Source organism: Ochotona curzoniae, unplaced genomic scaffold, assembly GCF_017591425.1.
Source record: "Ochotona curzoniae isolate NIBS_2020 unplaced genomic scaffold, NIBS_Ocur_1.0 scaffold_2476, whole genome shotgun sequence".
Taxonomy (NCBI): domain Eukaryota; kingdom Metazoa; phylum Chordata; class Mammalia; order Lagomorpha; family Ochotonidae; genus Ochotona; species Ochotona curzoniae.
Genome location: NW_024467095.1, coordinates 13,942,350 through 13,963,764, shown reverse-complemented (window position 1 = coordinate 13,963,764; position 21,415 = coordinate 13,942,350). Strand labels below are relative to the sequence as shown.

General features: G+C 46.4%; 1 protein-coding gene across 2 annotated transcripts in view; it reads left to right on the top strand.

Moving 5' to 3' along the window:
• The first annotated feature begins 5,806 nt into the window (after nucleotides 1-5,806).
• The window catches only part of CLCN1 (chloride voltage-gated channel 1), a 31,501-nt gene continuing 15,892 nt past the window's right edge, over nucleotides 5,807-21,415 (top strand). Inside the window, exons 1-9 of one of the 2 annotated variants that reach the window (XM_041002053.1) lie at nucleotides 5,807-6,267; nucleotides 9,427-9,547; nucleotides 9,947-10,078; nucleotides 10,643-10,771; nucleotides 10,992-11,125; nucleotides 13,037-13,114; nucleotides 14,161-14,239; nucleotides 20,744-20,869; nucleotides 21,191-21,275. In XM_041002053.1, the coding sequence (XP_040857987.1) occupies nucleotides 6,088-6,267; nucleotides 9,427-9,547; nucleotides 9,947-10,078; nucleotides 10,643-10,771; nucleotides 10,992-11,125; nucleotides 13,037-13,114; nucleotides 14,161-14,239; nucleotides 20,744-20,869; nucleotides 21,191-21,275 (1,064 nt within the window). In that variant the 5' untranslated portion in view covers nucleotides 5,807-6,087. The remainder of the gene's footprint in view (nucleotides 6,268-9,426; nucleotides 9,548-9,946; nucleotides 10,079-10,642; nucleotides 10,772-10,991; nucleotides 11,126-13,036; nucleotides 13,115-14,160; nucleotides 14,240-20,743; nucleotides 20,870-21,190; nucleotides 21,276-21,415) is intronic. The other variant, XM_041002052.1, reaches the window with a different exon arrangement.

The window sequence follows — 21,415 nt, the reverse complement described above, 5'->3', positions numbered from 1 at the left end:
GAAATGTCTCTTCTGTGTTTGTTTCTGTAACTATTCAATCTTGTGACACCATGTACTTTTGAGCTGAAGGCCCTTGTTTTGTGCCCTCTCTCTCTCTCTCTCTCTCTCTCTCTCTGTCTCTCTCACAGACACACACACATTGGCATGGCTCTGGGATTTCTCATGGTCTGGTGTCATGGGAGAGTTATTAGCAAGCCATGTTGGTGCTGGGTTATTTACATTTTAGTGCGGAGATTGAAATAGGAGGATGAGAGGGCTGGGGTGGAAGAGTTTGTTTTTCACATGGTCCAAAGTAGATTTAAGGTTTTTGTTTTGTTTTTGTTTCTAAGCATGGGCCTAGATTGTAAAGGATGTCAAGGACAGCATGAAGAGATGAGCCTAAGCAGTGGTCTGAGAACTGGGGAATGCCTGGAGAGGCAAGTGTGCAGGTGTATGTGGAAGAGGGAAATTTTGTAGGAATATTTATGTAGGAAACAGCTGATGACAGCAGAACCTGATGAAAGGTGCTGAGAAGTACAAGCTTAGAGGAAATAGCTGTCTAGCAAGAGGACATTTGAGTCGGCCTGAAACATCACCAATAAATAGATGGGAATTTGGTATGGGGCAAAAGGGTATGAAGAATAAACGGGTTGTTTTACAAGGAAAAGGTGGATAGCCTTAAAGAAAAAATTCAGAATCCAGGTGAGGCTGAGAAATCACTGGAGTAGGAATGCTCCTGGGAAGTGTGATGTGTCAGAAGGAGAAAGCAGCGTCTGGTCGAGCTGGATGCCATGTCCTTCCTACCCCCGCCCTTGAATGCGGATGTTGGGATCAGTTTCACAGCTCAGTTCCCTGCCCCCATCCCACATTGCTTATCTCTGCCAGGGGATTCTCTTCTAAAATTAACCCCCTCCCTGAGCTGGGGGCTGCCCTCTGCTGCCCTTCCCTATCCTGTTTGCTCACACGGAGAAAGGGAAAACAGGAAACAAAACAAATGGAAGATCCAACCAAAGCTGCTGTGCAAAGAAAGGGAGGAAGGCATTAATACTGGCTGAAACCAGAGCTGAGTAGAGCTTTCCATTTCATCTTCCTCTCAGTCCCCACAAGGGAGTCATTTGCCCTGTTTTCTCTCTGAAGCGGAAAATGAAGCTCAGACTTTGAATTATCAGAAGAGGCACAAATGCAGCTTACTTAAAGGCATGGATTCTAGAAGTGAGAAGATCCCATTGTACGTACCAGCTCTGCCTTTGTACTTAATGAGCCTCAGTTCCCCTTATCTAAGAGTGAGGAAATTGTTTTCTGCCTTTAAAGTTCCTTATGATGATAAAATATAATGTTACAAGGAAGGATTGGGAGAGGAGCAAGGACTCTGAAAGAATAGAGGGCAAGGCCCCATAAAGAATAGGAAAGACAACTAAGGTGTGCTACAAAGAGAAAGTGTTCAGAAGAAATTGCTGTTACTTTCCTGTAACAACGGGAAGCAGGGACAGCTGGGTTTCTTCTCCCTGCGTTTACAGAGGGAAGTGGTCACCAAAAACATCCTTACAGGGTGTGATAGCTGTATTGCCCAGTAGATTGGGGCGGCTGGTGTAATCCAGAAAGAAAAACCATTCCGAAATTGACTTGGGGACACCAAGGGGCTGTCTCCAACGCTGCCATCCATACTCCCATACAGGTCATTGACCTCATTGTCTTTGTGCAGGCTTATAGCAAATGGCAGTTCTGTACTTTGTGTGTGTGTGTTTGTTTGTGTTTGTTTTTTAAAGATTTGCTTATTTCTCTGAAAGGTAGAGTTACAATAAGCCAGGTAGAACTATCTTACTTCTGGTTCACTTCCCAAATTGCCACGACAGCCAGTGCTGGGCCTGTCTAAAGCCAGGAGCCAATAGTTTCTTCCTGTCACCCACAGGGGTACAGAGGCCCCAACACTTGGATCTTCCTCTGCTACTTTCCCATGCATATTAGCAGGGAAATCTTTGAGACATGAAGCAACTGGGACTCAAACTGTGCCCATATGGGATCCCAGCACTGTAGGCGGTGACTTTTCCACTGTGCCATTGTGCCTGCCCCCAGGTCTATATGTTTTTAAGGAGTAAAGAGCTATTGACTTTTTTTAATGTTTATTTTCATTGACTTGAAAAGCAAAACAGCATATAGATCTTCCATGACCTGGTTTACCCCCAAAATGCTGCAAAGGCCAGGGCAGAGCCAGGCGGAACAGGAAGCCAGGAATGACATCCAGGTCCCCCTCATGAACGACAGGGGCCTACGCGTGAGCCCTCACCTGCTTCTCCCATGATGCTCTAGTAGAAAGCAGGATCAGAAATGAAGTATCCAGGACTCCAACCAGTAGTCTGACTGTGGGGTAGACATAGCCACCTGTTTTACATTGCCTGGTCCAGAATATATTTTAACTATTTAATACCATGAATCCTGGGAAAATACAAGAAGCCTCAGAAAAATGCATGTCACGTGCACATGCATTTATTTCCCACTGTAGGAGCCTTATAGGATCCAGAAGTCCACACTTGACCTTCCAGATTAGAGCAAAAACACTAGACCCAAGGCTTGTTGTGGTGGTGGGGGGGAACATAGTTTAAGTTTTGTTTTCTAGTTGCCTGCAGGACAATAACTGAACCATGCTCTGCGAAGAGCTGAAAACTTTTCTATTCCTGAAGCCCTCCAAAAAATAAAATTTAACACAGGCATTCTACTTCCTCTACTAATAAAACATTCCTTTCATACCAATCCCTTAGTGCCTTCCCTGTTTTCTTCATGTAAGTGGCTGTCATTACAGTCATTACAGAACTTGCAATTCGTGAGTGGACAGTAAGCTTTGAGGTTTGTCAGACTCAGGGTAGAAAAGGTGCTTTGTGATGTATAATTGACAAGTAGAAATTACACATATTTTAAGATGAACAACTTGATATCTTAATATATACCTTGTGAAATGACAACCACAACCAGGCGGACTAATGAATACATCCCTCATCATTTGTGTGTGTGTGTGTGTGTGTGTGTGTTTTGGAAACCATTTGAAGTTTAATGTCTTGGGGCAAATGTCAAAGCCAGCATCTGATACTGAGCTGCTGTTTTGAGTCCTGCTAACTCTGCTTCCCAACCTGCTCCTACCGATGCACCTGAAAAGGTAGTGAAAGATGCCTGAGAGCCTGGGTCCCTGCTACTCATGTGGGAGACAGGAATGCAGTTCTTGGTCCCTGGCTTCTTCCTGGCTCAGCCCAGGCCATTGTGGCCATTAGGAGAGCAAACCAGTGTGTAGAAGAGCTTCCCCTCTCTGTCACTACCTTTGAAATAAATATTTTTTTAAAAAAAATTACCCTCTTATTAAAGATTAAGTATATAATTCAATGTTGCTAACTCTAGGCACTATGTATGTTAGGTACTTAAACTTGCTCACCATGTATAACTTAGACTCTTTAATTTTTTTTTATCAGTTTTATTTTTTATAATGATTATGTGGTAGACCAGGGTGGGAAGGATTGAGGTTTAGAGAAAATTGGGTGTACTCATTGCTTCCAAATTTGCTATTCTTGTTTCTGGAGGAAGGGGAGAAGCAAAGGGGGGAACCATGCATGACTTTTCGCACATCCCAGTACCCAGGGATGAGAAACTTCCACCACATATCCTCCCAGAGCCTCAGTGTGTGCATATTCCAAGGGTTCTCTCCAAGTGGTTTGGATAGATCTGAAATGCTGCCCGTTTCACCAATTGGAGGATGATGTCACCCTCCCAATGTCCATTGGTTCCATTCACCAATATTGCTTTGCTCTAATCGTTCGGGGTAGTCGTCCAGTTAGCTCTGTTCTGCTACAATAGCAAATGAGCTGCCATATTCTCCTTTTACAACAGACGCATCACTTAAATGTTATACCCTTAACCAATATCCCACTGATACCCTCTACCCCACCAACATCACCAGCCAGGTCCTAATAGCCAATAGCCTACTCTCCTATAAATTCAACTGTTTTATTTCCCAGATGTAAGTGAGATCATGCAATGTCTGTCTTTTCATGTCTTGTTTATTTTACTTAGAACAGTGCCCCTCCAGGTCATTCATATTATTGCAGATGGGAGAATTTTTTTTACTTGTTTTAAACAGGTTTAGTTTTACTTGAAAGAGTTACAGGGTGAGTGGAGAGAAAGAGATCTTCCATCAGGTGGATCACTCCTCAAATAGCCCCAATGGTTAAAGCAGGGCCAGTCTGAAGCTGGAAGCCAGGAACTGCTTCTGGATTTCCCATGTGGGTACAGGGACCATCTTTGTGGCTTTCCCAGGCCATTAGCAGGGAGCTGGATTGGAAATCGAGCAGCCAGGACTCGAATCAGTGCCTATTTGGGATGCTGGTGCTGCAGGCAGAGAATTGGGCTATTACGTCACTACACTGGCCCCCAGATCCTCGTAATATTCCATTGTGTCTCTGTACCACATTTTCTTCATCCGTTCATGAGTTGACAGAGGCTTGGATTGTTGTGATTAGTGCTTCTGTGATCATGAAAACAGGTACTTCTTCAACAACTGATTTTTTTCCTTATGCCCAGAAATGGGATTGCTAGGTCATACAATGGTTCTGTTTACATTTTTTAAGGACCTTCTTACCATTTCCATGCATTGCCTGAACCAATTTACATTTCCAGAAGCAGTCCACAAGGGTTCGCCTTTTCTCCACTTCCTTGCCAACACTTACCGGGTGCCTTTTTGAGGGTAGCCATCCTAGCAGGTGAAAAATGATAATCCAAATATGTGGTTTTAATTTTGCTGATTACCAATGCTGAACAGCTAGCAAGGGTGCTTTTAATGATTATAGCAGCTTTCTTCTTGCTTTGGGTAGTCCCACTCAGCCTAGATCAAAATTATACTGTGTGCCAAGAGACCACATATTTGATGTTACTACACCAGTCCCTGAATTTGGATGGTCCGAATACATGCTCCACTTGAGGAAACATCCTAAGCATCTCACCTTGTATCTCTTATTCTATAGTAGGTTTACACAGAAAGAATGTACTTGGAATAAAAAATAAATAAATAAAGATACCAGGTAGAATAGCTTGACCTTGGCCAAAACTTACTTATTGACCTGAAAAGGGAAGCATGGCTGAGAGTACTTCCCCTGTGTGCATGGTTCTCATCGGGAGAAGCACCTCTTCCCACCTCTGCCCTCCCTGTGGCGCTGGCCGACTTCCCCTTTCCTCAGACACCTAACTCACCGTGTGTACATACCCGCAGTCTATGTGGAAGCTCAGTTCTCATAAATCTAGACTGATAGTGTCACTGACACATAGGAGTCTGAGAAAAAAGAGAAATTGCAGAAGCCAAAGGCTCTCCCTGCTGCTTCCCACACCCAGAAATTGACAAGGGTGGGATCAAGGGAACAGGACCAAAGTGTTATTAGCAACCCCTGGCAGACAGAGGGACATGGAGCTGGAGGGGCAAAGTGGAAACAGTATAGAATGGGAGAGCTGGCCAGACGGAAGTCTGTGATCCAGAGGAAGCCTAAGCCTGGAGAGGATACAGAGCTAAGACCAGTCCAGGAGGGGGAGATGGCAGAGAGGCATCGCTTGCTCTCCCAGGTGAGTGACAGCTCCCTTTTTCCAGGCCTTTGATTCACTGCATCCAGCACACAAGACCCCTCGCAGTCCACACACTGAAGAAGACAGGCGGGATTCTGGGAGGACTTCAGGGTAAACAGTTCTACACACAGATTTGCCAGCGTACCAAGCAGTTTTCCATGCTGGGCATGGTGATATTTATAGAGGGCCCAGTGGGGTGGGGCTTCAAGCCTACTAGTGGCTCAGGAGGGGCAAGGCTGCTGGCTTGCAGAGGGATTCCCTGTGAGGCACTCCCTCAGGTTGTCTCTCCAACCCCCACCCTACGCTGCACTCACACCTGCTTCGACCCCAAGCAGATCAGATGTGGCCGTGGGGGGGAGAGGGGTGTCATGTGATGGAGAGGTAGCTATAAATAGCTGGAGGTGGGCATGCTGCCCCAGACGCCTTGGGGACAGGCAGGAGCAGAGGCTTAAGGAACTGCATTGGGGGAAGGACAGGGGCAAGCAGGCCAAGGCCTGGCTAGGACAGGAGGGAGGGAGCATGGAGCCATCCCAGTCACTGCGGCGTGGGGGCGAACAAAGCTGGTGGGGCAGTGCCCCCCAGTACCAGTATATGCCCTTTGAACACTGCACCAGCTACGGACTGCCCTCCGAGAATGGGAGCCTCCAGCACCGGCTCCGAAAGGACACAGGCCTCAGACACAACGTTCATCCCACGCAGGTAAAGCCTGAGGGGAGAGGGGAGTGGTAGGTTAGGTGGGCTCAGTGGTGCCAGGGATTGATAGAAATCAGGAATGAGATGAAAATGGGGAGCAGTGTTGTTGTGGTTGTTGTTTGCAAAGTTAAGGCATGTATGTTCAAAAAATGAAAGCTTTCTAAGATCTGGGGTCACTTGAGTATGCATTTGCCAAGAAACACATGAGCTTTTACATAGTCTTTGATAACAGAATAGCCAAGCCTGGGGAATGGCAGAGCCACACGCGCATGGATAGCTTGTGCTTACGTAACCTGCATGGAGTGATTTGTACAGGAACCACACCACCTGGTGCCGCGAGTGTCGTGTCTCCACACATTCACCCACATACAGATGCCACCAGATTGCTGCCATTCGACCCTTGGCAGAACACCCACACACATGAGGCCTTCTGCAGAAGGCAGGAGAAAGGAGTTGGGAAAGGAGAAAGGACTCACTAAGTTGTTCATCTGTAATCAAAGGCCCACTTGTGTATCAGAAGAGGCAGAGAAATGTAAACAGACTATTAGGTGGCCAGAACAATCAGACACAATCTACCAGGTGTGAGGCACTGGGAAGGTGTAGTGATGGGATCCAGGTGAGAGGAACATGCACACTAGGTCGAGGTGTTCAGGGATACATATGCTCCAGGGGTGGGCATTAGCAAGTTCCTGACATCTAGGAAATGGGGAATAGGGCTGGGCAGAGCTCAAGGAGAGGTGTGAAATTGCCATACAAAAGTACAGGTTATCTTGAGTAAGTGTGCCAGAGGATGGACCATATCCCAAGCGGGAGATACCCAAATGTAAAATCAATTTTGCTCACCAAAAGCCTACAGTTTTTTGGTTTTTTGTTTTGTTTTGTTTTGTTTTTTTTTTTAGGTTTAAGGGTGAGAAGAGTGACCACAGCACTGGGGACCAAGGGAAGCTATTTGTCAGTCTTTGATCTATTCGCAGGTGCAAAGAGAGCTCCAGGGAGTGGGTTGGGGAGCCAGGGAAGACACAGACATCAGTGTAGGGGGTCAATTGTGAGTTGGCAGAGGCCACTCTGAGATGATGGGGCCTGATTGAGGCCTTGGTTAGACAGAAAGACCCTCCTGGCCTGGTGCTCTTCACCAAAGTACAATGGGAAAACTGACAGAGCAAGCCAGAAGTTCATGTTGAAAAGAAGTGGAAAGTTTAGGAAGTAGTGTTGGACTAGTTTGTAGAGGGCCTTCCTTGAAAATAGAGTTTAGACTTCAGCTGCTTTTTAATTTTCTAGAAGATTTATTTATTTTTATTAGAAAGGCAGATTCATAGAGAGGAGAGATAGAAAGGTCTTCTATCTGCTGTTTCACTCCCCAAATGACCACAAAAGCTGGAACTGAGCTGATCTGAAGCCAGAAGCCAGGAGCCTCCTCCAGGTCTCCCATGTGGGTACAGAGTCACAAGGACCTGGGCCATCCCCCACTGCTTTCACAGGCTATTAGAAAGGAGCTAGATAGGAAGTAGAGCAGCTGGAATACAAAAGGCCACCCATATGGGATGCCTGCTGTTAAAGGTAGAGGAGTAATTTGTTGAGCCACCATGCTAGCCCCCCAGTTGTTTAAAAAGAGACTGGGAGAAAATCTTTCATCCACTGGTTCACTCCCCAAATAGCCACAACAACTGGAACTGGGCCAGATCCAAGTCAGCAACCCTGAGCTTTTTCTAGGTCTCATACATGGGTGCAGGTACCCAAGCACTAGGACCATCCTCCATTGCTTTCTCAGGCACATTAGCAGGAAGCTGGATCTGAAATAGAACAGCTAAGACTCAAACTAGGACTGACAAAATGCCAGCACTGCAGATGGCAGCTTTATCCCACTACCCAACTGTGCCAGCCCCTTTCTTTAATTTTTATAGTGGGAAATTCCAGATTTACACAGAAACAGAGAGCGGCATAATAAGCACCCAAGTACTCAACAGTTGTCAATATTTTGACAGAATTGCTTCATCTATCTTCCTACTCCTACCCTCACCCCTCCACACACACTGGTGTACTTTTTGAACAGATCCTAACATTGCATCACTCTTCGATGGGAGTTTTGATTTCTTCCTGGCCCACTCCAAACCCTGCCACAACACGGTGGTGGTTAGCACTGGACCAGCCAGGACAGATCCTGACTCCAATAGTGCCCTTCTGTCAGCTTGTGCCCTCAGGGAGCCAGGGCAGCCTCTGCTGACCTCCTGTGGGAGTGTCTTCTGCCTCTGGGATCTAGGGAGCATTGGAGGGAAGGTCTGTCTCCTTCAGTCACTAGCCTCATCCCAGAAGATGAAACAGCTGTATGCATGGGCCTATTCAAGACCAAGGCGTAAAACTCTGCAGCTGGAATTGTGAAATCAGATTTCTATCCAGGTTCTCCCAGAATCAGCAGTGGCCTGGGATGACCGTAGCCTCATAGGACAGAGTCAGTATAGCGGGGGTGGAACAGATTAAAAGTGGGTGGGTGGAGTTGTAGCCTGCACACACACACACACACATGCTTGCATGCTCCGCATTAGGAAAGGAAAGGGTCACCAGGTCTCAAGTTGCTACTCTGTCCTCTTCACATGTTGATGGGGGCCCAATTATCATGCTTTGGAGAAAAGCCTGCCTGGTCTTACCAGGGCTGATTCTGCTGCTGCTTGTGCATACAAGCCCTAGAGATGAGCTTGACAAAGGTTTCTCAGTACCTCAAGGAAGGCTACACACACCGGGCATCTGCCAACTAAGACATTCTTTACCATGTCCATCTTAGCTTCCCAGGGAAGGAAGCCAGTTCAGAGCAGACCAGGAAAACTGCAGAAAACATGGTGAGCCATAAAACACCTAACATATGGATTCCCAGTCTCAGCACAGTTCTCCGTGTCTCCTCTCAATCAGAACTTGGCCTCAATGAGGGCTACTACCATGGTCCAACTGGAGGAAAGGCTGCGTAGACAGGGATGGATGGGCAGGAGTGCACGGAGGGAAATGTGTGAATGAGAGTGGAGAATTGAAGGAAGTAATCCTACACACAGTGCTTCAAACCCAGGCCTCAAGAGAGCCATTTCTCTTTTCTTTTTCTGGGAGTCTGTGTGCTGCTCTCTGTCTACTCTTTTTGCGTTCTTCAACCAAACAGACCCTGGCCATTCTCTCTCCACTCAGATTTACGGCCATCACAAACAACAACTCTCAGACAAGGAGCAGGGCATGGCGATACCCAAGAAGATGGGCTCCCGTTCCACACTGGACAGCAATGATGAGGACCACTATTCTAAATGTCAAGGTGATGGGGACTGAGGAATAAAGGGATCTGGAGTAGAAGGAGGCGCAGGGATTGGGATGATGACTTGGATGCCCTGTTGCACATCCTCCTCCTTCCAAAGCCCTATAAAGCATTAAGGAGAAGCTACCGCTCCTGACCTCCTTCACACTTTGCCTTGTACTGTCAAAACCAAGACATGAAAGTTGTAGAAAGGAATTTAAGCATCTAGTAGGGAACTGGATCCTGCAGGGCAAAGAAAGAGCAGCAGTTGGCAGACAGATTAAGGGAAATTCAGTGACTATTATGCACAGACATGACCCCAAGGATTCTGTCCCTTTCCTCCACTCTTCAGTTGTGCATCCAAAGTAGTGACTGGTCAGTTGCTGTTCTTTTTGGTTTGTTACCCTTTTCTCTTCCCAGATTGTCTCCGCCGCCTGGGACGTGTGGTGAGAAGGAAGTTAGGGGAAGACTGGATCTTTCTGGTGCTTCTGGGCCTGCTGATGGCTCTGGTCAGCTGGTGTATGGACTATGTCAGCGCCAAAAGCCTTCAGGGTTCGTTCAACCCCCACCATGCTCGGCTAAAGCTGTTTGAGTTTTCATTGAAGACAAGCACAGTGTGTTTGAGGGGTGGCTGGCATGGGAAAGAGACCTTCTGGGTCTGCAACCCTAGGCAAGACTGAGTTTGGATCCTGACTCATTTTTAAAACCCCTTCCATCTAAGCTGTGGATGCCCTTCTAATGGATGACCAACTTGTCCCCATTTGTCCAAGGGCTATTCCAGATTCAGCACAGAAAATGTGAAGCCTCAAGGAACTCCCAGAGTTTTGGGCAAACCAGGAGGTTGGTCACCCCATGTATAACCATAGACCTCACAATCTGCAAGTATGCCATAAGGCTGCTTCCTACCAGTGGCAACTTGAACAGTGTCTCCCTCCCCCACCAAAAACAAACAAACAAACAAACAAACAAACACTTGTTTCCCACATGAAAAGTGAGAGAGGTAGCACTTCAGGAGGGGCAGGTGAGCCAACTGTGCCACGAGCACACTGCAGTGCGTGATCCAGTGAGGCAGTGGCATTGCCATCACTCTCTGACCCCAGGTGTGTGTCCCTGCAGCCTACAAGTGGACATATGCTCAGATGCAGCCAAGCCTCCCTCTGCAGTACCTGGCCTGGGTCACCTTCCCGCTTATTCTCATCCTCTTCAGTGCCATCTTCTGCCACCTCATCTCTCCCCAGGCAGTTGGTGAGAACTTTGTGCAGCTTTCCTCAACTGGGTGGGCTTGTACTCCATGCCCTCAGGCTTCCTCCACCCCTGCTGTCCTACAGCCCTTTCCCAGCTCTGTCATTATCATCCCCACCTCTGCCTCTTCCCTTCCCCAACCCCCGTTTCCACTTGCTGGATGTTCACCTCCCTTGGGATTTCCAGCTTGCATCTGCACGTAACCACTGTGCTATCCTTTCAGGCTCTGGAATCCCTGAAATGAAGACAATCCTTCGTGGGGTTGTCCTGAAGGAATATCTCACACTCAAGGCCTTTGTGGCCAAGGTGATTGCCTTGACTGCTGGGCTGGGCAGTGGCATCCCTGTGGGGAAAGAGGTGGGTCTGACTGCTGAGGTGTGAGCTGGGAGAAGTGCTCAGTGGGAAAGAGTGGTGCATAATCTGGAGGGTTCCCTGGAGAAGAAATGGATAGTGCTGATTGTAATTAGAGCCAGGGCCATGGAGTATGAGGAAGGGGAAGTGCTTTAGACAGTCCTTATCCGTGGGTACAATGACAAAAACGTCAACATCATGGAGTCTGGAAGTGACATTCAGTCTGGGAATCTGGCTGGGTCCTGCAGCATGTTTAGCAACATCCCTGGCCTCCAGCCCTATGCCTATAGGAGCCCCAACTTGGGACAGTGAAAGCACCTCCAGAGACTGCCAGATGCTGCCTATCAGCAAAACCTGCCCTAGCTGAGAACCAGTGTCTCAGTGGCAATCCAGACCAACTCCCTTGTTTTAACGTGCTCTTTTCTGGGTGGAACATTTGGGTGTCCTTCACTTCTGTCTTCATGAGCATTCTTGCCCCCGTCACTCCCCAGCAGCATCTTGTAAAAATGGAAGCAGGCACTTCGGACCGTTGATCAAGAGCCTCTTCATGGCTTTCCATCACACCAAAATAATCTCTTTACTCCTCACTATGGCTTGCAAAACTGTGCTCTTCTGGTTCCCTCCTGCCTGTCCGGTTTGCTCCTCCCAGGATGCCCCTAACTATATTTGATTCACAAGATTTTGTACTTGTCTCTCAACTGCCCAAGCCTGTCCCATTATCCACGCTGCTGCTCCTGCAGTGACCTCAGCCTGGAATGCTCTTCTGATTCCCTGGATCACTATATCCCAGGTCCTTCTCTGATGTCACCAGTTTGACATCCTAGTCTAAGCACATATCCCCATCCCACGTTCATCAACCCCATCTACTCTCTCTCTCTCTCTCCCTTATTTGTTGCCTGAAAGAATCAGAATCTGGGAGAAGTATAAAACAGTTTGTTCAGAGTGGGAAAGAGGATTTCAGCCTGAGAAAACTGTCAGGTGTCAGCTGAGCAGACTGCTCCACCTGTCTTGTTTGAAGGCAAGTTTATGCCCTTCTTACTGAGTGTATACATGCAGAAAACTGGGTCTATGAAGCAGATTTAGTCAAGATTTATTAGTCTTTTTCTTCCCCCTTAGGTCTATTTATTTATTTGGAAGAATTACGGGGGGCGGGGGAAGGGGGTGTCTTCCATCCACTGTTTCGACTCTGCAAATTTCCCCAGCACTGAGGTCTGAATTTTAGGCTGAAGTCAGGAGCCAGGAATTTCATCCAGGTCTTGCACGTGGGTGCAGGGTCTCAAGCACTTGGGCCATTTTCTTCTGCCTTTCCCAGGCCATTAACAGGGAGCTGAATCTGAAGCGGAGCAGTCAGAACTTAAACTAGCACCCAGATGGGATGCAGGCACCAGTTTCACATCATCTGGTTGTTCTTCAGCAAGGGATTAGCATATCTGTGGTTCATGACCAGGGAGGTCACTGATAACAAGGGGCTGCACCGTGCGGCCACCCCTGCTGTAACCCGTAGGCAGGAGGAGCCCGCACTGGGTGATCTTCCTCTGGTCCCTGCGCTGTCAGGCTGGCCCCTTGCACTCCATTTTGTGTGGCTGGAATAGACTTGCCTTAGAAAGGTGAGAAGTGGAACTGAAGTTACCACAATGCCTCTAGGCAGCACAGATCTATCCTGCTGCCTCAGGCTTCTGCAGTCTCTGGTTCATTCTGGATATTTCATTCAGTTCACACCATAAGGAGCACATTGTTTCTGACACTCCCAGTGGCTAATATGGAATGATATGATGTGAGTGATGACGCCTCCCTTCCTAGGATGTGGTGACACAAGGGCAGACTTCATGCCTGGAGCAGGATACATTATTCTGCCAACATGGCATGCCTGCCACCTCCACACCTCTCACACCTGTGCCTGACTGTCCTTTCTTCCAGGGCCCTTTTGTCCATATTGCCAGCATTTGTGCTGCCGTCCTCAGCAAGTTTATGTCCATGTTCTGTGGAGTCTATGAGGTAAGGCTGAGACAGGACAATTCCAAAATGGTCAGTTGGTGGGAGAAAGCCGGGTGTGTACAGGGCATTGGGAGGGCTGCCTCTGCTCTGGGCTGGCTGACACGCTGAAGGAGGCATCGCACTAATCCCTGTGCCCTCTTCTCTGTGCCTGTAGGCAATGCCCATCCTTATTCCTGTATGCTCATCTGTGTCCAACCTGCCCCTTGGCTTCCCGGGCAGGTCCACACCACTCCTTGTGTGTCACCTCCCCTCCACCTTTCTCTCCTGTGCTTTTCTGCCCTTTTGCTTGTCCTCATTCCCTATTCTTGTCCTGCTGCCTATTGCCTGCCTGCCCCACCCCGCCACCCTCCTGGTCCTGCGTGCTTCTCTGTTGCAGACCGTGCCTGGGCAGCTTGATCTCCTGGTGCCAGCCTGCGCAGTGGGCGTGGGATGCTGCTTTGCAGCCCCTGTTGGAGGCAAGTTTCACTTCCTCCCTACCTGGGTTGCCTGAGCCAGACCTGAAAGGGGAAGAGGGGGCTTTCAAGGCTCTGGGGTGGAAGGGGTGGTGCTCACCAAGAGACTGGTGGGTGGGCATCCAGGGAGTGACCATGGATCACAGCCCTTGGGCTCCAAGCACATGCATTTTCCTGCTCAAGGGCTGTGTTCTTTTAAGACCAGTCGCTGTATCATGCAGGCTTTTTATTAGTACTGTCCTGTCTGAAATCTTTGCCAATCTCTCATTATTGCCACTTCTCTCTCGCAATGGATTGTCCTATCTCCAGCCCCTATTTAGTGATCATTTATTGATTGATTTCTATGGCTGTTATTTATTTGCCTTTTATTGTATTTGCTGTCTTTGGACTTGTACTGTGAGGTCACTTCCTGTTTGCCAAGCTCACTGAGTTTCTCTTCGCCTGGGAGTCACAGGGTGCAGTGGAACCGTGGTGATCACCTGCGACTTTGGCCTCTCATGCCTCCTCATTCCCCCTCCCTGCTTGTTCTCTCCTCTCTTTGGTCCCCTTCCTTCCTCTTCCCATCTGTCTCTCTGTCTGTCTCTCCCCTAGTAGCAGCCATACTATTACACTGACATCCTGACGGTGGGCTGTGCAGTGGGAGTCGGCTGCTGTTTCGGGACACCACTTGGAGGCAAGTGATGTGCCCCTCCACACCAGTCAGCTTGAGTTTTACTCCGGAAGCAGTTTTTGTCAGCATTCCTAAGTGGTGGTAATGCCAGCTTCCTTGTTAAAACCAGAAGAGCTAACTCTCAGGGGCATTTACTACATGCCAGGCCACATTTTTAGCATTTGTTCTGGCTAAAATCGCTGTAAGACAGGGGTTCCAAAAGGAGAAGAAAGCTGAATTACAAAGAAGACAAGTGGTTTGAACATGGTCTCCGCATTTCCCTCGTTCATTTAAAAACATACTTAGCTTATTGAATATGTTTGCCCTACACTTACTGTATCCTGTAACAGGCTACTGGAGGTACTTCCTGTTCCAAGCAAACTTTTCACCATGCTGTCTCATTAAGGCCGTGGGCGTCTGGGTGGAGTTATTTAGATGCCAGCAGCCACCCCCTCATCTTGTGGGTGACGTTTGCTTGTTCAGAAACTTGCTTCTCAAGTGATGAGACTCTGGCATTCAACATGACCCACTCAAAAAAAGATACGTGTGCGCCAAGATTCATCTTGGTTGATGTTGCTATTTATAAGTATCTATAGCTTTTTTTTAAAAAAAACAAACTAGATTACAGTGATTTCCCCCTTTTCCACAGGGGAATGTCCCAAGACCCAAGTGGATGCCAGAAACTGCAAATAGTACCAAACTCTAAACATATGATGTTTTCTGCAATACCTACATGATAGGCACAATAAGAGAGTTACAACCATAACTAGTGATAAAATAAAACCAGCATAGCTACAGATTCCAATAAGAGTTACGTGAATATGGTCTCTCCGAAAATATCTTCACCTGTATTTACTCTTCTTCTTGTGAGGGTATGAGATGGCACAGCACCTGCATGAGAAGATGAAATTAGGTGAATGACATACGCATTGTAATAGATCATTAGGCTGCTGTCTAAGGGTTACAAACACTGCTGTACCATGCCCGTCTAGCTGACAACCACAGTGGCAAAGTGACTAACAAGAAGGAAGCGTGGATATGTTGAACAAAGGTATGATTCACATCCCGAGCAAGACACAGTGGGACACTGAGAGATTTCATCACATGGCTCAGAACAAAGTGCAATTTAAAGCTTGCTGTTTGTTGCTGGAACTTTCCATTTTTATATTTTTTTTTGTTCAGCCTTGGATTAACTAAAAGTCTGGAAAGAAAAACTATTGAGAAGGGGGAGGAAAGGCCGATTACTGTCATGGTAAGCTTTAAATAAGTATTTATGGAGAGTTTTGTTCCCTGATAGCAATTTAAAACTGAGCTGAGCCTTTTGGTGCAAGTGTAAGGTGAGCCTTCAGTTTGTTCTCTTATGAATGACTACCAAATGGATATGGTGAGAAAAAGCAGTTACATCTGCTTATTTATCCACCAAATCATTTGTAGCCAGAGTAACAGGGCAGGGATAATATTGATCATTCGCATAGATTCATTGGTGCTAAAAAGGGCACCAAGTTGGCAATTGAAGAAACAAAACTGCAGGAAAGACATATGCTGCTTTGAATGAGCCGCTGCTGGAGGCTTCTTTTCGGTAACAAAAATGTCATCAGTAGTACAGTACAGAGTAGTCCTCGTGTAGCTAAAATTACCTGGCTCAGCAATGACATATGGACAAGAGATTAAAGTGAATGAAAATGAATCATGCTACTTTGTTCTAACACTGGGTCAAAGTGCACAGCAGCAGGGGATCTGGAGAGGAAAGGCAGCAGACAGCATCCTGTTTGCACATCTGTTATCAGCACCCATCAATACAGCCGTTAGTCCCTGTCAGGAAAGCAGAGTGTGTTGGAATATCTGCACATGTTAAACATTCACATTTATTTTTAAAACATTTGTCTTTATTTGCTCTTAAGCATTCCTATTCCTGAAGGCCTAAAGAATGTTTTCAGAAGTAATTAGTTATTGTTTTGTTTCATTTTATCTTTAATCCATTATATTCTTTTAACATGAAGAGAATCTACGTTTTCTTCATAAGACTGGACTATCTGAGATGAACAAGAAAGGAAGGTTCTTCTTGATCCTGTGCAAAGTGTGGGAAAGATAAACAGTGCAGCAAACTTACAGATAGCACATTGTTCTTGACACAGGAAATTGTTCAGCACTTAAAAATTAAGGTGCAGTGCTCATGTTGTTTGTATTAAGTACTAAATTATAAATGTATTTGTAAGTGGGATTACTTGACCTTTTTAAAAAAAAATGTATTTGAAATGCAGAGTTACAAAGAGTAAGGGAGGGAGGAAGGAAAGAAGGAAGAGAAAAATAAGAGAGAGAGAGAGATCTTCCATCTGCTGGTTCACTCTCCAAAGGGCTATAAGGCCAAGGCTGGGTCAGACTGAAGCAAGGATCCATGAGTTTTTTCTGGGTGTGCCATGTGGGTTACAGGGGCCCAAGCACTCGGGCCATTTTCTGCTGCTTTTCCAGGCCATTAGCAGGGTGCTGCATTGAAAGTGGAACAACGGAGTCTTCCACATGAGATGCTAGTGTTGCAGGCAATGGCATTACCCACACTATCAATCCCTCTTTATTTCCTTTTTTAAAATCTATAAATTTAGATTAATCCTGAAAGAAAAAAACAATATTAAGACATAAGCTTAATATATTTTAAGACATTTATTTATTTTTATTCGAAAGGCAGATTTACAGAGAGAAGGGGAGACAGACAGAAAAATCTTCCATCCACTGGTTCACTTCTCAAATGGCCACAACGGCTGGAGCTGAGCTGATCTGAAGCCAGGAGCGTGTTTCAAGTCTCCCACATGGTTGCAGAGTCCCAAAGCTTTGGGCTGGCCTTGACTGCTTTCCCAGGCCTCAAGCAGGGAGTTGGATGGGAAGCAGGGCTGCCAGGATTAGAATCGGCACCCATATGGGATCCCAGCGTTTTCAAGGCGAACACTTTAGCTGCTAGGTCACCATGCTGGGCCCTATTTTATTCTTTAGACTAAGATTTGCCCAGATGTGTTTTATAGAACACAATTTTTATGGCATTTTTAGATGTAATATATAAAAATGTTTCCAAGGTCAAATCAGTTGAAAAATGCTCGCTTAAATGTGTTTTTCTCAATGGAAAAATTATCAGGACAGTGATATGTTGATTTGCATCATGCCATCCAAAATATACACCTAAGGCAGCACTTCCTATGAAACCCCATTTACAGGGATATGTCATGGGACTTATAGTATGTCATGAACCTCACTTTGGGAAATGCTGCCATAGGTCAGTAGAAACCATGGAAGAGTTTTGAAAAAAGTGGCATGGCCAACTTTGCACATCCATCCAGTCCCTTTGGCATTAGTGCACAGGATAGTAGCAGCCTGTCGATTTGCAGGAATAACTCAAGATGGACGCAAAGGTTATTATAATCCTCATGCTAGATGATGAGAGACCAAACGACAAAAGAGATAGGGAATAGAATGATAATCAATGCTACCTCCTGATTGATTTTACCAAGCACGTGAGGGACCAGCAGGAAAGGGGGTTTAAGGCTGGCAACCAGACTTCCAGTAAGGGTAACTGAATAGACAGTAGCGTTAAGAACCAAGATGGAGGTTAGGGAAGGGCAAACAGGGCATTGATTGATTTCATTTCGAGCATACTGAGTTCAAAATTCCAGTAGCTTATTCATGTGCCACCAAGTAGGCAGCAGGGATGATGAGTCTGAAGCTCAGGACCTGGGCCAAAAGAATTGATTGGCTAATGGGCAGCATATAGGTGTAGCTGACATCATGGGCATAAGCAAAATGAGAGAAAGGGTGTCTGAACAATAAACATAAGAGACCAAGGGCAAAACCCTGGCACCAACCGAGGCAAAGGAGCTGGCAGAGAAAATGGAGAAGGAATCCAGAGTGAGAGAAGAGAGCAATGTTCCAGAACCCAAGAGATGAAAGTTTCCAAAAGCTGTTTATATTTTTAATGCGTTGTTTGCTTCTAGCTGCACATTTTATGTTTGGCTCAGGCTATTATTAAAATTAGCTCTCATTCCTGTGTATGTAGTGGCAGACTGCAAGGAAAAGTGTCCCAGATTTACACTGAGGGAAAGAAAAACAACCTAGAGTTTCAAAAAAAACAATTGGCGCAAGATACTCCTAAGTTGGACAGGTGACACCCAAGCAAATCAGAGCTGACTTTGCTTTTGTTACCGGTTTAAACAGAAACAAAAAGGGGCAAGACTCCCTCCATCTGATCTCCACCATGTCAAATCTTCCGTTAAGGCCTCAGAGACAGCTGTCTTCCTTGATGTGACTTGCAGAGCAGGGCAGGAGCGGTGGTTGAAAAACTCTACCACCAGGTTACTCCTGTTTTATGAAGTTCCACCCATTCTTTTCTCCTCTATTCTGATTTTTTTTTCTTACCCTGTTCTTTCTTCTGTTGCTCATTGTGAGAATAAACATTGAGGCTTGATGATCTACCAGGCCCTGTAGTAGGCAATTAGTTTCCAAGCCTAGGGATCTTTTAGAAACGTGAATAAATCACTAGATCAAAGAGTGGTGCCCTGAAGGGTCAGAAATCTAAGTGAATATGATAAAGGAAGGATGATTTCTACCTGAGGAGTTGGGGAGAGCATGCCAGCTAAAGTGACAAGGAGCTGGCCACTAGAAACCCTTCTAAAGTACAGCGGCTGCTTCCTGAGGGAGTGACCACCAGGTGTGTGATTCAGCATGGACCATCACCTTTGGAAGAGCAAACGAAGGTGGTGAAGGATTAGAGAGGTGATACTTACAGGTCAAGGAAAAAGAAAAATTCCTGGGATCTGATATGCTGCCTGAAGACTGAGGCAGGTGGGGGGCTGAAGGCAACTGGCATCGATTTACTACTGAGATAAAGGAAACAACCCTTGCTTAGTTTATGGTTTGTCTTGAGAGCATATCATTGGCCTTCATTCAATTATGTGTTGTGTTTCCTTAGTTCTCTTTCCTCGTTTTGGATAAAGATGAGATTTAGCCAGATTTTAGGTAATTTTAATCTTTTTTTTGTTACTTTAAAGCCCAAGGATCTTATTATTACTATATTAAAGAATACTTTTCTTTGCATCACTTTAATATTGCTTCTTATGATCGCATTAGTATTTTTTTACTTTGTCCCTACCCACTGTTATATTTATGTATCTGCCTCCTCATTTTCTGTTCCAGCATCTATTCTCAGAAGCAGTACTAGCTATAACTACTAATTAGCTTTCCTTTACCTCACCCACTTTCTTAAATGTGATTTTTACTCTTCTAACTTCACATCTCCCTCTTGTTTTAGCCCTTTTAAGGTATTTTTATTAACTTCATTTTTTTTAAAAGTGGGTGACTCCCTGTCTTCTTTTCTTTTCTTAAGTATTGTTAGCTCTAACAACCTCCCTTTTATTTTCCTTCTTTTTTTTTTCTTTTTATTGGAAAGGCACATCAGATTTTATGAAAAAGAGAGATAAAGAGGAGGAGAGACAGAAAGATCTTCTGTCTTCTGGTTCACTCCCCAAATGGCCTCAACAGCTGGAGCTGAGCTATCTGAAGCTAGGAGCCAGGAGTTTCTTCCAAGTCTCCCACATGGGTGCAGACTCCCAAGGATTTGGGCCATCTTCTATTGCTTTCCCAGGCCGCAAGTAGGGAGCTGGATGGGAAGTGGAGTAGCTGAGACATGAATCGGTGTCCGTATGGGATCCTGGCACTTAACAAGTGAGGGTTTAGCCATTGAGCCCTTGTGCTAGGCCATATTGCTTTCTCCTAAAGGTCCCCCAAGGTATGCGGTAAAGGGAGACAGATGGCGTGTTGTAGGGGCTGTCAGGAGAGCTCCTGCAAACCCTGAGCTGTGTTGTTGAAGTCCTTCCCTGGAAGCTTTCTTTGTTAGCCAAGCGTGTCAAACAATTGTGAGCCCCTCACACCTACATTCCAAGGAGTTAGGAGGGCATGGGGTTCATCCTTGTGTTTTTGGTAGTTCAGCATCCATCCTAATCCTATCTTTTTTGTATCTTGTTAGACTACATCCCTCATCTCCAAAACTAAAAAACTAAACAGCTAATGGCAGGCACTCAGCGCAGTGGGTAAGATGCTGCTTGGCACACCCGTATCCTGAATCTGATATCTCAGTTTAGCTTCCAGCTCTTTAGCTGATGCCAGCTCCCTACTGATGAACACCCTGGGAGTCAGCAGGTGATGGCTCAAGTCCTTGAGTCCCTGCCACCCATGTGGGAGGGGCTTAGGTCAGTTCTGGGATCTTGGTTTGAATCTGTCCCAGATCTGGCTGTTGTGGGCGTTTGGGGACTGAACCAGCAGATGGAGGATCGATCTCTTGTCTCTCTGCCTTTCCAATAAAATGAAAGTAAATAAACAATGCTGGCATGAGTAGGTGTGTGGTTATGGTGTGGGACTCCAAGAGGTCATAACATCATACTGCTTCCCCCTCAGAATCAAGTTTCATTGCCTCAGGCCCAAGGGCGGGAAATGTGGAGGACATTGCCTTTCACTCTTGTCTGTACTTGACCCTCCTGTGCTGCCCTGCAGGAGTGCTGTTCAGCATCGAGGTCACGTCTACGTACTTTGCCGTTCGGAACTACTGGCGAGGATTCTTTGCGGCCACGTTCAGTGCCTTTGTTTTCCGTGTGCTGGCAGTGTGGAACAAGGATGCTGGTAACAGACGTCCTGGGGCAAAGGTTGTGTGGAACAAGGGTGCTGGCAATGGGGCATGCAGGGAAGCTCTGGGGAAGGTCCGGAAAAGGAATGGATTTCACTGTTTAGGAAGTGAGACCAAGGTCCCAGGGTATAGGACAGAGATGCAGGTCAAGGAATGAGGGACCCTGGAGTAGGTGTACATAGGAAAAAGGAAATGAAGGAGGAGAAATCGGGATTTATGGAACGAAGAAAGGAGTTTTTGAAACTGGTAGCCTGTGTTGTCCTGTCCGTGGGTTTCTGTGAAGCTCCCGCTGCAATATTTGCCTGTTCATCCTACAGTCACCATCACTGCTCTGTTCAGAACCAATTTCCGAATGGATTTCCCTTTCGACCTGAAAGAACTCCCAGCCTTCGCTGTCATCGGGTTAGTGGGGCCACCTGCTTTGGGTGTGGTGAGCAGGGAGTAGGGTGAGGCTGTGGATTGGGAGGGAGCCACACTGGAAAGAAAGGTGGGATGGGAATGAAACGTAAACTGTTGCGGGAGGTGAGAAGCAAGGGAAAGAG